This window comes from Vigna umbellata, chromosome 1 (assembly GCF_029865625.1).
Source record: "Vigna umbellata cultivar VRB3 chromosome 1, Vumbellata_1.0, whole genome shotgun sequence".
NCBI lineage: Eukaryota > Viridiplantae > Streptophyta > Magnoliopsida > Fabales > Fabaceae > Vigna > Vigna umbellata.
In genome coordinates, this window is record NC_142165.1 from 13,525,401 (window position 1) to 13,549,063 (window position 23,663).

General features: G+C 31.6%; 3 protein-coding genes across 6 annotated transcripts; all 3 read right to left on the reverse strand.

The window, feature by feature from the left end:
- Window positions 1–1,312: 1,312 nt before the first annotated feature.
- LOC124839501 (fimbrin-1) lies at window positions 1,313–7,046 on the reverse strand. 4 transcript variants are annotated; one of them, XM_047315331.2, is made up of 15 exons: window positions 6,899–7,046; window positions 6,164–6,469; window positions 5,866–6,036; window positions 5,438–5,676; window positions 5,171–5,342; window positions 5,030–5,068; window positions 4,794–4,862; window positions 4,574–4,690; window positions 3,920–4,131; window positions 3,534–3,689; window positions 3,055–3,254; window positions 2,801–2,958; window positions 2,591–2,687; window positions 2,350–2,441; window positions 1,313–1,990 (listed from the first exon to the last, which is right to left on the reverse strand). In XM_047315331.2, exons 2-15 carry the CDS (start codon window positions 6,248–6,250, stop codon window positions 1,715–1,717), a joined length of 2,085 nt encoding a protein of 694 aa, XP_047171287.1. In that variant the 5' UTR covers window positions 6,251–6,469; window positions 6,899–7,046; the 3' UTR covers window positions 1,313–1,714. The 4 variants fall into 4 exon arrangements, with proteins under 4 accessions (XP_047171287.1, XP_087952092.1, XP_047171286.1 ...); XM_088095966.1 differs by having other exon boundaries at window positions 6,859–6,999; XM_047315330.2 differs by lacking the exon at window positions 6,899–7,046 and adding an exon at window positions 6,706–6,851.
- A 3,923-nt stretch (window positions 7,047–10,969) lies between these two features.
- On the reverse strand, window positions 10,970–14,514 carry LOC148204703 (uncharacterized). Its single transcript, XM_088095970.1, has one exon. The coding sequence runs from the start codon at window positions 14,197–14,199 to the stop codon at window positions 11,158–11,160; it is 3,042 nt and encodes a 1,013-aa protein (XP_087952096.1). The 5' UTR covers window positions 14,200–14,514; the 3' UTR covers window positions 10,970–11,157.
- A 3,701-nt stretch (window positions 14,515–18,215) lies between these two features.
- Window positions 18,216–21,782, reverse strand: LOC124820178 (uncharacterized). The gene has a single exon (XM_047291826.2). The coding sequence runs from the start codon at window positions 21,692–21,694 to the stop codon at window positions 18,587–18,589; it is 3,108 nt and encodes a 1,035-aa protein (XP_047147782.2). The 5' UTR covers window positions 21,695–21,782; the 3' UTR covers window positions 18,216–18,586.
- Between the last annotated feature and the right edge of the window lie 1,881 nt (window positions 21,783–23,663).

Sequence of the window (23,663 nt, forward strand, 5' to 3'; positions counted from 1 at the left end):
GATATAATATGATAAGTTTTATCTATTAATTAGTGTAAAATGAAAATAATAAGAGTTGCATTGATTTGTTTTCATATATTAATTCGAAATAAATATGTAATAGTTCTTTTTTAAGGAATACAAATTTATATTTATTTTTAATTTATGAGAGATATTTATGTTTTAAAGCATGATAAGGACTTTCAGATACTTATATTTAATATATTATCTTTAGCTAAAACCGTGTATAGACACCGAATTCTTTAGGATATCTTTTTTCAATATTGAAAGATAAACATATTATTTATCAATATTTTTATAAATGAGACTACAAAATATTCATATTGGAATGGAAATTACTGTAAATTGCGTAAGAGTCAAATTATTAGTTATTTAAGCAAGTTTAGAAAAAACATTTTATATCTATATATAATCTAATCGTCTTTGTAGTCTTTCTTATAAAATTGTTGAAATGAGTATGCAAAAAATTTGATGAATAAATTTAAGATTAAATCATGACAAAAAAAAAACATAGTGAATACTGATTAATAGATACGATTGTACATTTAACGAAAGATTCTATTTATTATTTTGTATACATACATGTTGAACTTTTGTATCTTTGGTTAAATTTTTATTTTGAATAGTTTTTGAGATATAATTCATGTTTAGTTTTAGGCAATAGTAATTTGAAAAATAGTATTGATTTATCTTGAAAAGGTACAAAAATCGCGAAGTTCATACAAAAGAAAGTTATATTCTATTAAAAATATTACACTATGATTTTCTTTTTTTAATTTCTTGCTGGTATTCGTGTGTGTGTATATATATATATATATATACATTACTTTTATTCAAATTTGTAAAGTTGGTTATAACTTATTATGATATAATTAAAGTGACGTAAAAATTACTTGTTTGATATGTTTCTATTTTTCATACAATATACGTTGACCACTTTTATAAAGAAAGAAGAGTAAAAATATTAAATGTGTTTTAAAGATAATTTACAAAACTAAGTATCAAGAAAAGTTAATATAAAATTTGAAAGGTATCTTATAAACTAAAATAAATTAAAAATGTTATAAGAAGAACATTAATATTGAGACGAGCAGAAGAACGAGATAGATATATCCACACTAATTTTTATTCAAATGCTAAACTCAAAAAATTAAATATTTTCTATACATATAATGTATTCAAATAATATGAGAATTGAGAATGTTACGCCACACATATTACACCACGTCCACTACCACTACTTGGCACCAATAAACAAGGGGACAACAACAAATGTTAACATTTCCAATCAATTTTCTAAAAAGAATAACAATAATATAAATAAAAAATATATAAATATAGAAACATTATATATAATCTTATTATATATAGAAACATTATATTGAAACATTTCTAATGAATGAAAACTTATTATATTTGTTGCTGTTGGTTGTGACATGAACGTAACGAATGACAAAATACAAAATAGAGTAGTGTGAATTGATCACATTCATTTCTCTCTTTTCCCTCTGAAGCTTTATTCATTCTGATCCCTCTGAATAAGCATGCATTCCTCTCCAAAGAACAAGAAATTTTTGTACAAGTTATTCACATCTACTATTCTATAGATTTGTTTACATCCGTAACCTCTGTTTGAAGGTTGAGGCATGGTGAAAATGCTTCCTTAAGCTTTGCAAAAACATGTAGCAGACATCATCTCATGCAGATAGAGGACTCATAACAGCTCATCTGCTGCAGCAACGCCATCAGACTCCGGTTGTGAAGAGGCTGTGCTGTCAGAGGTGGTATCATCCACGCTCAAGTTGGAGAACTCGCCGCCGATGGAGGAATTTTCATCTTCACCGCAAACCGAAGGTGCTGGAGATGCTTCAGGTGTGGTGGTAGTTGCAGTGTTAGCAGGAGAAGGAAATGAATTTAGATCTTCAGTCTGTTGTTGAAGGCTCCAATACATTATGCTAGCTATAAGAGTGAGTATCATCTTCTGGTTAACCTGCCATGAGATCAACCAAGAAAAAGTGAGAAGCACATCATAAACAAAGTCAATCCAGAATGTATCTATTTGTTGAATAAGCTTGCTTCTCTGGAAACAGAAGAATATAAAAAGGTAAAATGCTACGAAGTTCAGCTAAAATTAAATTATGCAGTTCAGCTTTTTTAGATGTTAGATGGAAGAAGTTTTCATTAAAGTTGAAGGGTTTTAGTTGATTTTAACTTGTGGGAAAAGTTGAATTCATTTTACCTTACATGTTTCTCTTGTAATATGATAAGTGCTTGTTTCTCTAATTAGTGTGTTTGTGAAAAAAATGATTCCAACAGTATGGAGTGGACAAAGTTTTGTTGCAACCATACCTCCATAATATCCTCAGGTAACAAAAAAATGGAGCAACCAAGCTTTCGTGCAACACTGATTGTGTAGGTGGCATTCAACCTCTTTTCATCATCTACAACAACAAATTAAGCAAATTTGGAAGGGATCAGAAAATAACAAATTTATTACACTGTATATACAAAGGACCTGTTTATATACACATCCCTATATATATCTATATATCTATCTATACAAAATGGTAACATTTGGAAGGAATCATACCACTTCCACCCTTGGTGACAAGGTTCCAATTGACAAGTCTGGGCTCAACAGCACTCAGAAGCTCAAGGAAAAAGAGTCCACTTGACAAGCTCTTGTCCTTTAGATAAGTTGGATAAAAAAATGTGTCACTACTAGTAAATCATCATCTATAGTTTTGTTGCAGAACATTGTTATTAACAACAAATAAACAGAATTTGTTTTGGAGAAAACCTTGAAGCTCTCTATTTGAGAAGTTCTGCCAGTGCTCTTCACTTTTCTGTTTGCCCATTTCAGGATATCTGCATCCCTGATCTCCTTTCCTTGGGAATGAGATCTCAAATTTCTCAACAGTTGAAGCATAGTAAACCTCATCAGCTGCCACAATAAAGCTGAAAAATGAAACATAATAGTTTAGACCAAATTGAAAGCTACACAGATATGATCATAATATTTGTGTGGAAGCTATAATGAGATGAAGATATTACCAAGAATAAGCTTCTTATTTCCTTGCACAATGTCGTTTCCAGATACATTGACTAGTGAGAATCTCAGTTGTGTACCAACTTCTATGACCTGATTGCAGTTCTCTACTTTTCTGAAGGGCATTCTAATTGGAGGTTTTGTCGCCTGTTTCCAGTTAATTGATCCTGGAAAAATCTTGTCTAACACCTCTAAAAGTACCCATCTACATGCAGAAAGTAAAAGAAATCAAACACAGTGAATTTTATAAAGTTGGATATCAAATTCACTTTCTTTTTCCCAACATGGGATAGCAGGAGAATTATATAAGTTTATTAAAAAAGAGAGCAATTGAAGAGCTCTTGCATACAAGTGAATAAATATCTGCCAGGTAGATCTTTTGGTCATTATGTTTTAAGACCCAAAAAATTTACAGTTTTAAACATATACAAGGCTTTCTATTTTGACAAAATAATAAATACAGTTTAAGAAATGGAACACATACCCATTTCTGACATCCTCAAATAGATTATTTACATGTGTAGAAATTCCAAGACTATTGATCCACAGTCGGAAGCATCTCTCTTCTCTAGATGTTTGCACATCTTCAGTTATCATCTCAGCATAGGAAATCTTTTTAGTGTCTGTGGACAGACCACTCCTGCAATATGTAGGGCCATAATTAAATAACCACATCACTTAAATGGAAAAAACAAATCCAGAAATTCACATATGTAATGCTGCAAAATTAAAGTATTTTCTGATTATGATACACTAAACAAACCAAGGAAAAGGAATCCTCCACTAAAGAAAAGTGCATACATGCATATGGGTATTTATTTAAATTATCAAATAGTCTGCATAGAATTAACTATGCAATTCATTTCATACCTGTGATGAAACAGTTGTGCAACAAATGCAAGATTCAAATTCGAAGTACCCTCAGCAACATCCCTCGGGGCCAAGTATCTTTTGCAGCCCATTTTCTCTGCATGATCAATGACCATATTTGCCCTTTCATTGGCATCCTTGATATCTAAGGTGGCTGGATTGCAATGTTCAGGAGCGAGGACATTAAGCAGATAAGCATAAGCCTCTCCATCCTGTAAATAAAAGGGTGTGAACAAATTAGAACAGTGGATTGATAATAGCTTGATTCGATTTCAGATTATAGAGGAATAAACTCTCATGAGTTATAGCACTATTGGCTTAGAATCTGGGAGTTGAAGAAATCGGAACTCAGCAAGAACAAACACAAGAAAAATTGGAATTGGATTGCTAGTGGTGAAAATCCTCTTTAAAATGTATTAAGCAAAATACTAAGGCATCTAGATGTCAAAGAATACTATTTCCAAGATTTAAAATCCTAAATACCATTGTACAAATTTATATGTAGCATTACTCAAAGTACTAAAGTAATCCTCCAATTGCATTTATTTAGTTGTACTCATTCTTAAAGAATACAAAAATAATTACAAAGAAAATTAACAAATAATAAATTAGTCAACCTAAGCATAAAATGCTATTAAAGACATGCTCAATTACCTTAACATCAGAAGAAAAATTTCTGACAGTTTTCTCGTATCCTGCTCTCTGGAGATGAAAATTCATCCATTTTAGTAGAACCTTTTCGGGAGACAAATTAAGAAGCTCTTCGATATCCTGAGACAACAACGAAATTTGCAATGAATGAAACATTACAATTTGATTTGATTGCAATGAAAATATATATTAAAGAAGAAGAAAAAAATGCATATCTCATTACCTCACCGTCATCAGCCAATTCCACAAGTTGAGGTGTCTTCTTAAGGTTGAGATCAGCCAGCAGCTGAATCTGAAATCCAAGATAGTGGGAGCAAAAGTGAGAACAATGACTAATTAATCATTCCACAAGTCAAAATATCAGCAAGGGCAGTAGGAAAACTGATTTCCACATACAAACAAATTCAAATAACTAAGCTAAAATTAAATTAATGATATATGCAGTTCAAGTATTTTTACCTTTATAATTTGGGAAATCAACCCTAGAACAAGATGAGGCTGCAACATAAACAACCAACAGAAATGTGAGAAAGACTAAGTGTTAGGAACCTAGGTAAATGTCTATAGAGAATTTACGGGGTGCAGACTGCTAAAACTTACTCTTCCTTCAACCAAATCCTGTGCACCAATGTTAACCACTGTGCAGCCAATAGCCTTAGCGGAGTTGAGGCATAGGGTATGGTTCTCGTTGACCTCCCAAAGACTAGGACTGCGTTTGCAATTGATGGCTCGCTCATCTATAGTCCCAGGAACAGCAACATTGATGAGTTTACTGCATTAAACACAACATGTAACAAAGTCAATACATATTAAAGATTCAGACACACATAAGTAAAATGCAACAATCAGCAGACCCTGCTTATATACCACAGAAGAACGCCATCTTTTGCAAGATCAAATATATCATTTGAAGCTGGGTTCAATGGAAGATATTGCTTCAAAAATGGATCATCACCAAGATAGCTGTTTATGTGGGCAACGTAACAGGCCTTTTCTGATTCACTGATTGTGTGAAGAAGGGTGGTCACAGTATCCTTGAGGAATGACGAGGAGTGCCTCCTACCACCCTGTTTTGCAGTAGCTTGGCTTTGCAAATTCAAATATGACTGCATGGAAAATGTAATCAATTGGAAGGTTACGTACATTATATTTAACGTTGTTAAATGGCACACAAACTGTTTCATTAATACAACTAATTCAGACATCATCCCACTATTTCAAGTTCACTACTTGGAAAAAAGTTCAGAATCAAGTAATGTTAAAAAAGAAAGAATCGAAGGTACCAAACCACTAACCTTTAAGAACATTTCAAAATCAATGTCATTGGTAAAATCAGTGCCTGATTCCCCCAAGATCCCCCTAATCTCATCCTCACTGTACATGCCTCTGAATGCGTTTACCTTCACCATCAAAGGTGGCAAATCTCCAAACGTAACTTTACCATTCTGATTCTTTAAAGTCTCAAACTACAACACCAGGAAGAAGAAGGTTCATATAAGGGGAAAAAACACAAGCATGAAAGACGTCAAATTTAAAAGAATGATGAAATTGGACCAGAAGGCCCATTACAGGGAAGCAATGAAATGAACCTACTTTTGATTTCAGGCTGCGAAGCTCAACCTGCGTGAATTGGCTATGAAGCCATTGATCGGAGACAATAACACCTTCGAATTTAGACATCTTGAAGAATCACTAACCGAACCTACAAATTGTATTGTATCCCCAAACTACAAAAATTACCCTTGCAGCACAAACAATACGTTTATGCCTGGTAACTCAACAACTTATTGCCTGATGCAATGCTACACGGTCGAATTCAAATATAACGACCAAATCTACAACAAAACGAAAACAAGAAGCGGTTTATCTCCCGGACTCACCGACCTGTCCAACGTTGTCCTGACAGATAACAAAAACAAAAGATAAGCTTAAAAAGGAAAAAACAGAACACAAATGCTAAAACAGAAAAAAAATAAAATAGTTCGTTAGATTAGTTATTGAGAAAACCCCATGACATAAAAAACGAACAGAAACTCAATTCCATCAAACATATCAAAAGGGTACAACGCATTTCACATCTGTGTAATGTCCCTTTTCTTTTCTTAATGAACTGTTATTGGTATTCGGTTATTTACCCCTTTCCCCAGACAGCAAAATTGAATTGGGAATGTTGAGATGGAGAAAGAAGACATGAAAGAGAAGAAGTTGAGTAAGAACCACGCAGACGGTGGTACATGCATTGCAGTAATTGCATTTGTCAAGTAAAACTAATAATAAGAAATACCCACACATAAAAATGATGTATAGGTTGTTTTAATGTTCAACAACCTTTTACTGTTTCACTCACAACACATTGAATGAAGAGAAGCGTAGGAAAGAGAAGAAAGGATCGATTTTTCTTAGTGGGTAGGCAAAGTGACAGAGAAGAGAAGACACGGTGAGACTCCCAAGTCCTGTTACTGTTTTGTTTTGGTTCCACGTTGGGCGCGTGAGGTAACTGTGAGAGTATTTGTAGGTTTTGAACTCGCTCTACCGTTCAAACACGTCGCAGTCTTGGTGTATAGTTATTTTGGTGTTTTGTGGAACCGACTTCGATGTGGTTTTTGTTTTGATCTGATCTGATCTCACCGAAATACAGCCGTCGGATCATTATGGCTGACATGTTCATCGTCACAGCTGTGTGTGATTCGGTTTGGGCCAATAGAAAACCGCATTACGCAACATATATTTTATATAATAATAATAATTATTATTATTATTAAATTTTTAATATATTTAGTCACGTCTCTTTCTATTTCACATTCCATCAGATCCCGTTTCAATTTATTTTGTTACTTTGAAATATTTACGGGAATATAAAAAATTGACCACTAACGGTTTATGAATATTTAATTTTTTTAAGAATGTAGGAAGTCTGATGTTTTAATCAGAAATCTTTTGCAGGAAACAATAATTAATCAAGAAGGCGAATGATGTTTGCTGTAAAGTTGGAGAAAATTAATTTTAAATTGCTAGATATAATTTAAATATGTTTTAATTTTTTATCAATTGATGTGATGCCATCAATGATTATTTGTTACGTCATTCAGAAGTTTGACTTAATCACACCATACCAATATACAAGAGATTAAGAAACATAGTTAATAAAAAAGAATTACATATCATGTTTAGATAGATGTTGTACCCACTGATCTAGGTTTCTAATATCTAATGTTAATACATTTGAAGATATGATGAGTAATAAAAACAAAGTTCAAAAGAAATATATCATGTGATGTCATAAATTAATTATTTAACAATCAAACGTGATTATAATTATCACTTCATGTGAGATTATTTAAGGATAGAGATAAAGAAAATATTTAAAAAATTTACCTCAGGTAAAACTTTGATTAGAAACTAAACAAATTAAAAGCTTTAACGATATTATTTCAAATTTTTGTCACCGTTTTATTTTTAAAATACACTTGTAAAAATGAAAAAAAAAATTTAAATTATTTTAAATCTGAATTTCTCAACGATTTGATTCTTAAACAATTTGAAATTATTAAATATAAAACATATACAGTGTACATTTCAAACATATACAGTGTACAGTGTACATTTCTATCTTAATTATATATTTATCGATAAATATCAAATTCATATTTTTTAACGAGTGGGGCCACACAAGAGTATCTTAAAGAGTAATGGGTCTCTGTTTTCTGTACCCCACAATTACTAATTGCACTTTATATTAAAAAAATAAATTAAAGAGGGTTACTCCCAACACCATCATACATTGCTTTCTGTACTATCACATTTTTTTTAAATTTCAAAACTATCTTTTATATTTTAAAATATCTTACACCTCCTCCTTTTCTCTTGAACGGATGTCGACATTCGTTGAAGAAATTTTTTTTCAACGGATATCCCACATCCGTTTAGTTTTTTTTTTTAAGTTTTTAGTTTTCTTAAGTTTTTAAATTAATATATAAATATTATTTAATTTTTTTAAAAATTATTACTTAATTATTTATAAATTAATTTTATTTTATTTAATAAAATAATAATTATTAATTTAATTTATGTATTATTATTTTAAATAATAATTAAAATACTTTTTAAAAATTTATTAAAACGGATGTTACATCCGTGAAGTTTTTTCTTTTTAAAGTTTTTAGTTTTTTATTTTATTATATTTTAAATTAATATATAAATATTATTTAATTTTTTTAAAATTATTATTTAATTAATTATAAATTAATTTTATTTTATTTAATAAAATAATAATTATTAATTTAATTTATGTATTATTATTTAAATAATAAAATAGTTTTTAAAAATTTATTAAAACGAATGTGGCAACATGAAGTTTTTTCTTTTTAAATTTTTAGTTTTTAATTTATTATATTTTAAATTAATATATAAATATTATTTAATTAATTTAAAATTATTATTTAATTATTTATGAATTAATTTAATTTTATTTAATAAAATAATAATTATTAATTTATTTTATATATTATTATTTAAATAATAATCAAAATAGTTTTAAAATTTTTATTAAAACGGATGTGACAATCTGTTAACGGTACATCCGTTAAAAATTTCTTTTTCTTTTTAAATAAAAAAATAAATTAAAATATAAAATATATGAACGGACGGATGTCAATATCCGTTGAAGGTGAAACGGATGTTGACATCCGTTTTAGAGAAGGACAAAATTAATATAAGGTGGTGCAAAGAACATTCAGTGGTGGTGAAGGAAGCAACTGCCTAAATTAAAACATCAAATTTATTGATGTACTTAAATAAAAGATTCTACAAATAAGTTCAAATAATAGATTTTAGGCCTTTTTTTCCTGCACCTCCATTTGTTTTTCTGCACTCCTATAAACTTTATATCTCCATTTTATCCTTTACTAAATTATAGTAAAAATCTTAAATTATAAGTTAACAACTTTTTTTACCATAGTCACTACTTTATTAATATATTTAAATTTATTTTAAAATAATATTTCAAACAGATCAATTACAAGTATTGCCAAAAAAAAAGTTGCGGAAGTTGTTAAAAAAACTCTTTTCAAATTATAATCTTCCGGTACCTCCTTTCTTTTCTTCCACGTGTGCCGCAAAACACCTCCATTTCCATCTTCATGCTTCTTCATGCCCCATTCCGGATTGCTCAATCCGGAGAAGACTCGTGCATCAATGGTATGTGTGGAGGCGAATGGAGAGCGACGCTTCGACGGAGTGGCGAATGCGGAGGGAGTGGAGGAGCAGCAGCAACGCCTAATTTCCGGCGATGAGAAGGTGTTGGTGACGGGGCTGGTGTACATAGGAGATTGAGGGAGAACTCCATTTGCATAGGAGCCTGTCACCCTCGAAACCTCGCTCATTCACAGAGTAGAAAAGAGCTTGCTTTAGAACCTCAAGCTCCCAACCTCCAGCTCTAGTGCCTCTGAACCCTCCAATCCATTGCTTCCAGGTCCCAAACCAACAAACGCCCCATCAAATCCGCAGCGGATGAAGCATTAAGCTTGTTACACAACCTTCACTTAGGATGGTGAAGACGATGCTGATGATCAGGGACTCTACAACCACGTTGGACTCATCACGGGAGTCGTTACACGCTCAGAGAGCTTGACGAAGAGGAAGATGAGGAGACACAACGCGTGGACGAGCGCGACATGTCGCTGCATGGGGATTTTCTCCGTGAGGTGAAGGAGCTGGTCGGCGAGCCGGTGGCGCTGGCGCGGGTGTTCGTGAACGGGAGGTACGTCGATGTCACGCGTTCCTTGTTGCAGTGTTTATTAGTGATTGGAAAAGGGGAAGAAAAATGTATTGGTTTTGCAATCGATGAACCTACCTTAGAATAAACCCCATGGCAACAATCTCACTCATATATCTATCAATCTATATATTTTTGTATACAATCTCACTCATATATCTATCAATCTATATCTATCTATATCTATCTCTATATATATATATCCATGGCAACAGTCACACAGTGATGCCATTGCCTAAGATCGTTTGGTGGATTTTTTAGGACACTTTGATGACCCTCAAATGAAGGTTTAGTGCATCTCTTCCAGAAAAAACAAGACGTCTATCACTCCTTTCCACCCAAACTTACTAATATGTTTAACAAAAAATGTTTATTCTTAGAATAAAATGTCAAAGAGGAAAATAAATAAATAAGTCGAGACAGATACTGTGAATTACTTGTTTCTTCATGCTTTTATAATATAAAACACTCATTTCATATCAGATAAATTAAACTTTAGAAATCTCTAGCTTATTTTCAACTTGGTATGCGTTATCATCTAAATACTGTGACTTGATTGAGAGGATAGATGACTTAGAAAAATTAAGTTCATTCCTCCCACACAAAATTTGAAGATGTAAAGGAAATGTGAGAAAAAGTAGAACGTACACTATGTAATGAGATTCTTGATTTACAATTGTTTTCCAACAGAATTGAAATTGAACAAGAACAAGTGCATGAAACATTCTTCAGTCAAGCCACTTATCCACTCATTTATTCTGTTGCAGTTTTCATGAGTTATTTTTCAGCACCTCTAACCATATTAACAATTCATTCAAGCTTTCCTACAGTACAAAAATCCCAAGCCAATTCCAAATAGCATTCCACATCCATATCCTATAACCACTGGTTCCCATCCAAATCCAAATCTCTCTTTTCCTCGAAAATTTGAAGATGGAGATTTTTGTTCAGTGTTGTTGCACTTCATTGATAATGGGAACCCACATAATCCCGAGTTTCCTAAGTAGGAGTCATTTGAAAAAGTGTCCAAATGTTTTCCTTGAGGTATTTCTCCCACAAGATTGTTACAGGAAAGATTCAGGACTCCAAGGAAGTTCATATTGGCTAATTCTATAGGAATCCTACCGGTGAACATATTTGAGGAGAGGTCTAATGATTCCAAGTTTGTCAAATTTCCAATGGATTTGGGAATAAGACCACCAAGCCTGTTATGTGAAAAGTTGAGTCCTTTAAGAGCACGTAGCTCTCCAATTACATATGGAATCTCTCCTTCAAATTTGTTTCGGGATAAGTCAATGATTACAAAGTTTTTTGGAATTTTGTTAAATGTCATACTTATCGCTTTTGTTGTTACACTTACAAATTCTTGAAGCCATTGATTCATGTATAGCTCATTGAGTGTATATTGAGTAACATTCTTCATGGCTTGAAAATTTTGCAGATAGGTTTTTGGTATTGGACCACTGAAGTAGTTGGATGAGATATCAAAAATTAATAAACTTGAAAATCCATGATTTTTCTCTAAACTTGGAATGGGACCATAAAATTTGTTGACTCGCAATACTAGCACTGCTAACATTGGTAGAGTTTGAAGCCAATAGGGAAATTTATCCTCAATTTGATTGTTGCCAAGATTCAAGATCTCTAGATGTGAGCAATTAGACAAAGATTTTGGCAAAATACCTTCCAATTGGTTGTCATTGAGATTCAAAACACCAAGCCCACTATCCATTGAGAAGTTACTTGGTAAAGTGCCATTTAGCTTATTCCTTTGTAGATCCAAAACCGCAAGGAATTTCAAGTTTGCAAGACATGGTGGAATGCCACCTGTCAACTTATTGTGGGACAAAATGAGAGCAAGAAGTGAACTTACATTACAAATTGAGGAAGATATGCCGCCAGTGAGTAAATTGAAACTGAGATCAAGGATTAAGAGACCGGAATTCCTCGAGAGTTGGTTCATTGGATCAATCAACATGTTCTGGGATAAGTTCAGAAGTAGTAGTGAATTCATTTCCTGCAACCATTCGGGCAGTGTTCCATTCAATTTGTTGTTGGATAGATCAAGTTGTGCCAACATTGGGACTTTTCCTGATAATTTTGGAAATTCGGCTAAACCCATAGAAGATAAATACAATCTATCCAAGTGAGGGAATTTGTAATTGTCGTCGGTGAAGAATGAACAGTTATGAAGGCCACTGAAGTTGTTTGATGATAAACACAATCCAGTTAGGTTTACAAGGGAAAAAATTGATGGTGGAATGCTGCCTTGTAGCTTGTTGTTGCACAAATACAAAGACTTCAAGGATTGTGACGAGATTGCACTTATATGTCCTGTGAACCGATTATCTGACAGATCCAATTCTAGCAAAGACGGTAAAGATAAACACCAAACAGGAATTGTCCCATTTAGTAAGTTGTCATTCAAGTGTAAGTCAGTTAGGTTTGGAAGCCCTGTGATTTTGTTGGGTAGAGGGCCCTCCAATCTATTATATGCTAGATTCAAGAAAATGAGGTGTTGAAGATTTAAAAGTGAGGAAGGAATTTGACCTCTAAGTTCATTCTTAGCAAGTATCAAAGTAGTGAGATTATGAAAATTTGAAATTGAGGATGGAATTTGGCCACTAAATTCATTCTCCGAAAGATCCAAGATAACAAGATGTTGAAGATTTGAAAGTGAGGATGGAATTTGGCCTTTAAATTCATTATATGAAAGATCCAAGTGAATAAGTTGTTGAAGATTTGAAATTGAGGATGAAATTTGACCACTAAATTTATTTTTTGAAAGATCCAAGAAAATGAGACGTTGGAGATTTGAAAGTGTTGATGGTAGCTCACCTTCAATATTGTTATGACTCAAATCTAGTTTTTCAAAACTGTTTGATTGGGGAATGACATTTGGGATTTGGCCACTGAATTGATTCAATTGAAGATCCAAGAGAGTTAAACTCGGAAAGGTTAAGAGGGAGGAGGGAATTGAACCGTTGAGATAGATGTTATATGAGAGATCAAGGAAAGTAAGATGCGTGAGGTTGGAGAAAGAGACAGGGATTGACCCCTCAAAATGATTAGATGAAAGATCCAATAGAGTTAGAGAAGCACCACTGCAACTCAAACTGGGAAGATGCTGGCCATTGAGACTGTAACTATTATCTGATAAGTGCAATTGTTCAAGTTTTGGTAAGCATAAAATGTCACTTTTCAAGTTTCCTTGAATACTGGTGCTTTCGAGACTAAGACTAACCAAAGAGGTAGACAGATTGAGCGAACTCATCGAACTCAAAGTCATGTCTACATGGTCCAAAATAAGCTCCCTTAAAAATGTTACATTTTGGAGGAACTTCTTCCAACTGCTTTCTTTCCATGTTAACATATTATGAGAGAGATCAAGTGATTCTAATTTGGAAAGTTGTGAGATTTGAGAAGGAATTTCACCTATAAAGAAAGAATTTGACAAATTTAGACGTTTAAGGCTCACCAACCCATCAAAGAGGGATGAAAGTTGAAAGTTGAAGAAAAAATTGGAAGCAAGATTAAGTGATTGGAGATGAGAAAGATGAAAAAGAGTATTATTGGAAAGGATTGCACCGAAAAGGCCACTGGAGGAGACATCAATACCTATGACGCGACCAAAGATGGGATGGCAAGTAACCCCAACCCATGAGCAACAATCTGTTCCATTTTCCCAAGTTCCTATCTTTGTATCAACATTACCACTATGAGAATAATTGAGAGAGGTTTTGAATTGGAGCAAGGCAATTTTATCGTGAGTATGACATAAGGAATGGGAGAATGAGAAGTGAAACAGCAACGTATGCCAACATACAACAACCAACCATCTCACCCATGACTTCATTTTAAGCTCTGTTTAAGTGCAAGTGTTCACTCAGATTTACTCAAAGAAAAATTGTGCATACGGGTAAGGAATGAAAGATGAAGATTTATAGCCAAATTAAAATAGCAGATGCAGTTCTTTGATTGCGGCCAAATTAATGTATGAATGTGACGCCTAAACAACACATATCCTATACAAGCATCACTCCTACTACCAAAAGTCATTGGAGATAAGTCCTAAATCTTCAATTATTACATCCATTTTCTATCCATCTATAACCCAATTAATATTGTCCCAACCAAAAAGAGACCTATAGGTTTGGTTTCCTTCTTAAAACTTATTCTACTTTGTATCTCATCCACAAAAAATGGAATTGACTTAGGAGTCAATGCCCCCAAAAATTGGATTTGGATTTAATATTCCAACTACCAACATTTATCTGCACATCTGTTTTTTTATTAAATACTTTCTTTTTTATTTGTTAACTGATTATTATCTGAAAACATAAACCCACATTGTGTTTCCCTCTTCGTATACATTAATACTAAAACAGTTCTAAAATTTTTCAATATAATGTATACAATTTTTTTTTTATATTTTTATGAAGTATTTTATATAGAACTGTCAAAACGGGCCACCCGGCCCGGTCCACCACAGATTGGTCACTTAGTGAGCCAACCCAACCCGACTCATTTATTAGCGAGTCAGAAAAATTTGAACCCGGTCCGACACACCACGGGTTGGTGGGTAAACGGGTTGGCTCACGGGCTCACTTAATTACAATTTTTTTTTAAATAAAAAAAATTACAAATTTTCTATAATTCAAATCTAAACAAATTTTACTCCCAAATTTCATTGTCAACATGAGTGTTTAATTAATTTTGAAAATAAGGAATTTAAATAATTTTTTCAAGCAAAAAAAAATAATAAATATTTTTTTATAAAATTAAAATTAAATTTTAATAAAATAAAATTAGGTAGGTGGATTGATGGGCCAACCCGGTCTACCACGGGTTCAACCCGCATGAGCCAAGTTTAAATGAGCCGGGTTGAAATCTGACCCGTGTAAAAAAAATACAATCTTTTCAAATTCAACTCGACTCAAATCTGTGGTGGGTAAAGTGGCCTGCAGGTTATTGACAGCTCTAATTTTATACTTGAATAATATGTACTATCCAACTATCCTTAATTTAGAATTTTATTATAGAAAAAATATTTTACTATACCCATGGTTAAATTTTATAAATAAATAAAATGAGTTTAGTTCGACCTTGCAAGAATTAGCTACAAAATGACTTCTTTAATCTTTTAAAAAATTCAGACATGTGGGCACGACTATAAATTAGTGAAATAGTTTTATTTTATGATAAAATGCATAAAAAAATATGGATGACAAAAATTGTAAAAGGATGATCATTTAACAGTAAAAGTTGTAATTAAGTAAACATTTTATTAAAGCTTACAATCTTTAATGTAAAGAAAATGTTATTCATTTTATCTTTTCAGATACATTTTCGATTTCTTTTTAGTATTTTTAATTTTTGAATATTATTTATTTATTTGTCCTCTTTTAACCATGTAAATGATAGCGTTTAAAAAAAATTAAATATATTGATTTGATTATAAATTATTTAAGAACTAAAAGTTTGTTACTAAATTTGTTGAAGAATAAACTTAATTATAAATACTATATATGAGCTGAACAATCAAAATTTTGCTATACAGTAATAAATATTTTTTTTTTCAATTAATTCTTTGCCATTCATTTTTTTTTCTCTTCTCTTTATTTTTTTTAGTATTGTTTGTGACATTTACTTTTCTTGATTATACAACTGAGTTTCACTTAACCAAAGGCCAATGACCCTCATGCCATTAATAGCTTCTATGAAAGATAAAGAAGCTTCAAGAATTTAGAGAAGGCAATTAATTATTTTTTCTTAGCATAATTATCCTTAATTATCTACTAAATTATTTATTAGAAGTGAAAAAGTAAAGTGAAATACACTACACTAATATATTATGAACGTAAAAATAACATATTTATAATATATTATAACAAATTACCATTAATTTTACCAAAATATTCCCATTGAAATTATTGACATGTGTCCTTTGTAAAAGGTTTTTCAATGGTTGTTTGTTTGGATGAAAATTTGACAGGAAAATTAATAAATAATTCCATACAAAAACCATTAATTACTTGTTTCTTCATTTGTTATGCTTTTAACAATATAAATAGTTATCAAATATTTTAGATAAGTTAAACTTTAAAAAATTATAATTTATTTTAAATTTAGAATGTCTAATCATTTCAATATTATGACTTGATTCAAATGATAGATTGGTTATTCTTTTCATAAACAAAATTTGAGATAGTATTGTATCATATTCTTAAAGAGAATGTGTCTGCAAATTCAAATTAGAAGATAGTACTCTATCAAGCTATTATACTAACGGTGAAAAAACACAACATGATTAGTATAGTTTCTAGATCAAATTCATCCAACAACCATTTTCCGAAGCCTTTGAAGCTTTCCTACAATACAAAACAATTCCAAAAATCATTCCACATCCATATCCTATAACCACTGCTTCCCATCCAAATCCAAATTTCTCTTTTAAAGAAGATGGAAATTTTTGTTCAATGAATTTTGAAAGTTTAATAATATTTTACTATTCAACTATCGTTATTTTATACATTTTATAATCCAAAACATATTTTACTATGCCCATTCTTATAAATCAATCTATTAAGTTTCTAATTAAGACATGCCAGAACTTTTCTTTTTAAATCAATAAAATGAGTTTAATATGGCATAATTTTTCATGAATTAGCTACGTCTTTTATCTTTCTAAAAACATTTCTGATATCACGTCACTGCAGTAAAATTAATGAAATAAAAACTTTTGATGATAAAATGCATGGAAAACATGGATAATAAAAATTGTAAAATGATGATAATTTAACTGTCGAAAGTGTAATTAAGTAAATATTTTATTCTTCACTATAATCTTTACTTTAAAGAAAATGTTATTCTCTTTATTTTTCCAGATACATTTTCTATTTCCTTTTGTAGTATTTTTAAATTTTTTAATACTATTTAATAATTTGTCATTTCTTAACTGTATATATTGATTTCTTTAAATGATAGTGTTTCGTATGAATTGGTCCGAAAGTCGGTCGTCCTTCGTTGCTATGCTCTCTTTTGATCTTCAATCCTCATGCCATTGATAGCTTCTATAGAAGATGAAGAAGCTCCAAGAATTTGTAGAAGGCAATTAATTTTTGTGTGTCTTCTCATAAAAAACAATTATGTTATTTATGCAGAAAGTGAATATATATGCTTTCTTAGATCACAATGAATTTTTAATGAGATCTTTAACAGATTAGCCTTTTGTGTTAGTGGTTTCATTTATATCAAAATTAAAAGAAGAATTAGCGAAGGAGAGCACGGAAGGAACTTCAACTTTTAGAAACAAGTAGTGGGTTGAAATTAAAGGTAAGATAGATATAAGATTAAATGATACATTATAAGGAGGAGCAACAATTATTAATTTAACAAATAATGTAATATCAAGATTATGAGCGACAGTCGAAAACGATCTCCTTGTCATTACCTCCCGTTAGTAAAATTTGATGAACTAGTTGAAAATTTTAAACTATTAAGTTTTGATAATTCATATAATTCTTCAAATTAACTTGTTAAAGATGACTAGTACAATGCGATGATACGATTATGATTATTTTCAACATTAAACCATGATGACATATTTTGTAAAAAGGATTTGAATAAGTCTTTTTTACTTACAGCGTTAAAAATGCTGATGGTATAATTGTCACGCTAGCCAAAAGTGAATGAACACAATGTTATTATGTTATTACTTCATAATCTTATATTATTAAATGATTTATAACACTTATGTTATTATATTTTGTCCGGTATCCTTCATATGTATCATAGTCATATACATTACACATTGCAGATTTTTTAATCAAAAGGGGGACCACATTGTATTTTTTTTTTCAAAAGGGGGACTAAATTAAACATTCACCAACAAAATCATATTCTTCATTTTAACTCATTATAATAGATACTGATACATCATCCATTACATGAACCTACAAACATCAACCTAAACACCTGAACCTAAACATTTTTTCTTCACATTCACCTTAACATTACATGAACAAAACATACAACCACATTGCCCACACCTAACAACATCAACCTAAACAGAACCACAATATCAACATGTTTAGCGCAATAACAACACACACAACTCTAATGAACAATTTTATCCTTTTCTGCAATTCTTTCACTAAATTTTCCAGATAACATATCCTCCTCCTTTGCCTGACAATTGTACCATCTCATTTATTTTTTCACTTTTCACTACTTCACATATTTCACTTTCTTCTCATCTTTTTACGAAGACCACCTCTGACCATTTTCACAAGCCATTCAGGCTTTCCAATGAATAATACAAAAATTCCAAGACCAATTCCAACTATTATTCCACATCCATATCCTATAACAACTGCTTCCCATCCAAATTCAAATCTCTCTTCACGCCAGAAGTTTGGAGAAGATGGAGATTGTTGTTCAGTGTTACTGCAGTTCTTTGACAATGGGAACCCACATAGTCCTGAGTTTCCAATGTAGGAGTTATTTTCAAAAGTGTTGAACTGTTTTCCTTCAGGTATTTCTCCAACAAGATGATTATAGGAAAGATTCAGGACTTCAAGAAAGTTCAAATTGGTTAATTCTGTGGGTATCCTACCCATGAACATATTTGAGGAGAGATCCAGTGATTCCAAATTTGTCAAATTTCCAATGGATTGGGGAATAGAACCACTGAGTCTATTATGAGAAAAGTTGAGTCCTTTAAGAGCATGAAGCTCTCCAATTACATATGGAATCTCTCCTTCAAATTTGTTTCTAGATAAATCAATGGTTATAAAGTTTTTTGGAATTTTTTTGAATGCCATATTTATGGCTTTTGTTGTTATAGTTGCAAATTCAGTTATAGTTGCAGACTCAGTTACATATGCATTACTATTGGAAGGTTGCATGTATAGCTCGCCCACTTTGTAACGAATAACGTTCTTCATTGCTTGAAAATTTTGTATATAGGTTTTTGGTATTGAACCATTGAAGTAGTTGGATGAGATATCAAAAATAAGTAAACTTGAAAATTCATGTTTCATCTCTAAACTTGGAACGGGACCGTACAATTTGTTGGCACGCAATACCAATACTGTCAACATTGGTAGAGTTTGAATCCAATCAGGAAATTTGTCCTCAATTTGATTGTTGGCAAGATTCAAGATCTCCAATTGTGTGCAATTGGACAAAGATTTTGGCAAAATACCTTCTAATTGGTTGTCATTGAGATTTATAACGCCGAAATGAGCATTCATTGAGAAATTACTTGGTAATGTTCCATTTAGTTTGTTCCTCTGTAAATCCAAAATAGAAAGGGAAGGCAACTTTGCAAGGCATGGTGGAATGCTACCTACCAACTTATTGTGAGACAAGAGGAGAACATTAAGTAAACTTACATTACAAATGGATGAAGAGACGTCGCCAGTGAGTAAATTGAAACTAAGATCAAGAAAGTGGAGGTTGTAGTTCCTTGAGAATTTCTTGATTGGAGTTGTCAACAAGTTTTGGGATAGGTTCAAAAAATATAATGAATCCATTTCATGCAACCACTTGGGAACTGTTCCATTCAATTTGTTGTTGGATAGATCAAGTTGTGTCAACATTGGGACTTTTCCTGTCCATTTTGGAAATTCTGTCAGACCTAAAGAAGATAAATACAATCTCTCTAAGCTAGGGAAATTGTAATTGACGTTGTGAAAACCGCTAAAGTTGTTTGATGATAAACATAATTGGCGGAGATTTACAAGAGTGAAGATTGATTGTGGAATATTGCCATGTAGCTTGTTGTTGCACAAATACAGAAATTCAAAGGAATGTGATACGGTAGCTCTTATATGTCCTGTGAACTGATTATTTGATAGATCTAGTTCTAGCAAAGATGGCAAAGATAAACACCAAAGAGGAATTGTTTCATTTAGTAAGTTGTCATTGAAGTATAATCGAGTTAGGTTTGAAAGACTTCTTATTTTGTTAGGCAGAGGACCCTCCAATCTATTATGTGAAAGATCTAACAAAACGAGATATTGAAGATTTGAAATTGAGGGTGGAATTTGGCCACTTAATTTATTCAATGAAAAATCCAAGAGAATGAGATGTTGAAGATTTGAAAGTGAGGATGGAATTTGGCCTTTAAATTCATTATATGAAAAATCCAAGTGAATAAGATGTTGAAGATTTGAAATTGAGGATGGAATTTGACCACTAAATTTATTATTTGAAAGATCCAAGAAAATGAGACTTTGGAGATTTGAAAGTGTTGATGGTAGCTCACCTTCTATATTGTTATGACTCAAATCTAGTTTTTCAAAACTGTTTGACTGGGAAAAGACATTTGGGATTTGGCCACTGAATCGATTGAATCCAAGATCTAGAAAAGTTAGACTCGAAAAGGTTAAGAGGGAGGAGGGAATTGAACCTTTGAGATAGATGTTATATGAGAGATCAAGGAAAGTAAGATGTGTGAGGTTTGAGAAAGAGGCAGGGATTGATCCCTCAAATTGATTAGATGAAAGATCCAATATAGTGAGAGAAGCACCAATGCAGCTGAAGCTGGGAAGATGTTGGCCATGGAGACCGTAATTATATGACAAGTGCAACTGTTGAAGTTTTGGTAAGCATAATATGCCATTTTTCAAGTTTTCCCATACTCCAGTGTCACTGAGACTAAGACTAATTAAAGAGGTAGACTGATTGAGTGACTTCATTGAACTTTGAGTCATATCTACATCATCCAAAATAAGCTCCTTTAAAAATGTTGCATTTTGGAGGAACTTCTTCCAACTGCTTTCTTTCCACGTTAACCCGGAATTATGAGAGAGATCAAGTGATTCTAACTTTGAAAGTTGTGAGATTTTAGAAGAAATTTCACCTTGAAAGACACAATAAGACAAATTGAGGTGTGTGAGACTCACAAATCCACCAAAGAGAGATGAAAGTTGAAAGTCGATATAATTGAAAGCAAGATTAAGTGATTGGAGATGAGAAAGATAGAAAAAGGTACTATTCGGAAGGATTTCACCATAAAGAGCACTGCATGAGACATCGAGGTCTATGACACGACCAGAAATGGGATGGCAAGTAACGCCAATCCATGAGCAACAATCTGTCCCATTTTCCCATGTTGCTGTCTTTGGATCCATATCACTGCATTCAGCATAGGTGAAAAAAGCATAAGTGGCATCATCATAAGTGGGAGAGGTCTCTACTGACCCAAAAGAAAAAGTGTCAGAGGTTTTGAATTGGAGTAAGGCAATATTATCGTGAGGATGACATAAGGAATGGGAGAATGAGAAGTGAAAGAAGAACATATGGCAACATAGAAGAAGCGACCACCCCACCCATGACTCCATATCTAACTCTGTTTAAGTGCAAGTGTTTCAGTGAGATTTACTTTAAAGGAAAAATGTGCATACGGCTAAGTAATCAAAGACGAAGATTTATAGCCAAATTAAAATAGGGAGATGGAGGTCTTTGATTGTGACCAGATTAATGTTTGATCGTGGCTTCTAAACAAAACATGGCTCAGTTCCTAATTCTTTCATTACGCTATCAAGATTTCTCCCATTTTTTCCATTTAGTGGGACTGAGTGGTTAATATACAATTAATATTGTACCAGCATTCTCAATGGAATTGACTTGTTGGAGTCATTGTCGACAAAAATGGAATTGACTTCGAGTCAATGCCTAAAAAAATGGGACTTCGAGTTAATATTCCAACTACCAACAGTTATCCCAACAGCATATATCGTATTTTATCAAATACTTTCTTTTTTATTTGTTAACTAATAATTATCCAAAAAATAAACCCACCACATTGTTTCACTCTTCATATATTTTATTCTTTCCTATAATCTTTACAGCAAATGAAATGATTCTTTTAATCTTTTCAGATACATTTTATATCTTTTCGTAGTATTTTTATTTTTTCAATGTTATTGATTTATTTTTCATCTGTTAAACTATATATAATGGTAGCATTTTAAACAAAACTAAATATATTGATTTGATTATAATTATTTAAGAAATAAAAGTTGGTTACTAAACTTGTTGAACAGAACAAACTTAATTATAAATACTATGTAGTTTTGGGTTTTAAACTTGTGTTATATACTTTGATTTTATAGCAAACAAAGAATATAAAGGTATACTAGTAATTTTAAAAATTTTGCCAATTTATAGATCTTTGATTGTTGACTTAATCGAAATTTATTCGTCTATATGTTTCGGTTGGTCAACAAATGTTATACTTTTGAAAAATTTCAAAATATCATTTTTTAAAAACATTATTTTAACTTAACATAGAGGCATAGGATTTAGTTTCTTGAGAACTAAGGCTGTAAAACCTATATGCTTTGGTTGGTATAGAATAGAACCTTATCCGTGCTTTGCATTGTGACCCCTAAACACGGCATGACTTATCTTCTAATCCTTTCTTTACGCTTTCATGATTGTTCCCATTTTTCCAATTTAACGCGCATCACTCCCACTTGGAAAGTCATTTGACATAACTCCACTAACACTAAATTTTCCATAACCCACTTAAGATTCTCCCAAAATTGCTTGTGGAATTGACTTCGAGTCATTGCCTGCAAAAACGGGTCATATGGCTTTGATTTTCATCTTCAAATGTATGCCATTTTGACAAAGGATTTTCAAACTTTAATAATATTTTACTATTCATCTATCGTTATTTTATACATTTTATCCAAAACATATTTTACTATAACCCATTCTTATATATCAATCTATTAAGTTTCTAATAAAGACATGCCAGAATTTTTCTTTTTAAATCAATGAAATGAGTTTAATATGGCATAATTTTTCAAGAATTAGCTACGTCTTTTATCTTTCTAAAAACATTTCTGATATCACGTCACTGCTGTAAAATTAATGAAATAAAAACTTTTGATAATAAAATGCATGGAAAACATGCATAATAAAATTTGTAAAATGATGATAATTTAACTGTCAAAAGTTTAATTAAGTACATATTTTATTCTTCCCTATAATCTTTACTTTAAAGTAAATGTTATTCTCTTTATTTTTTCAGATACATTTTCTATTTCTTTTTGTAGTATTTTTAATTTTTTTAATACTATTTAATAATTTGTCATTTGTTAACTGTATATATTGATTTCTTTAAATGATAACATTTTAAACAAAATTAAATATATTCATGTGTTTATAATTATTTAAGAAATAAAGGTTGGTCATAAAACTTGTTGAACAGAATAAACTTAATTATAAATACTCTGTACGAGCTGAACAATCAGGAAGTTTGCTATACAGTAAGAAATATATTTTTTCAATTAATTCTGT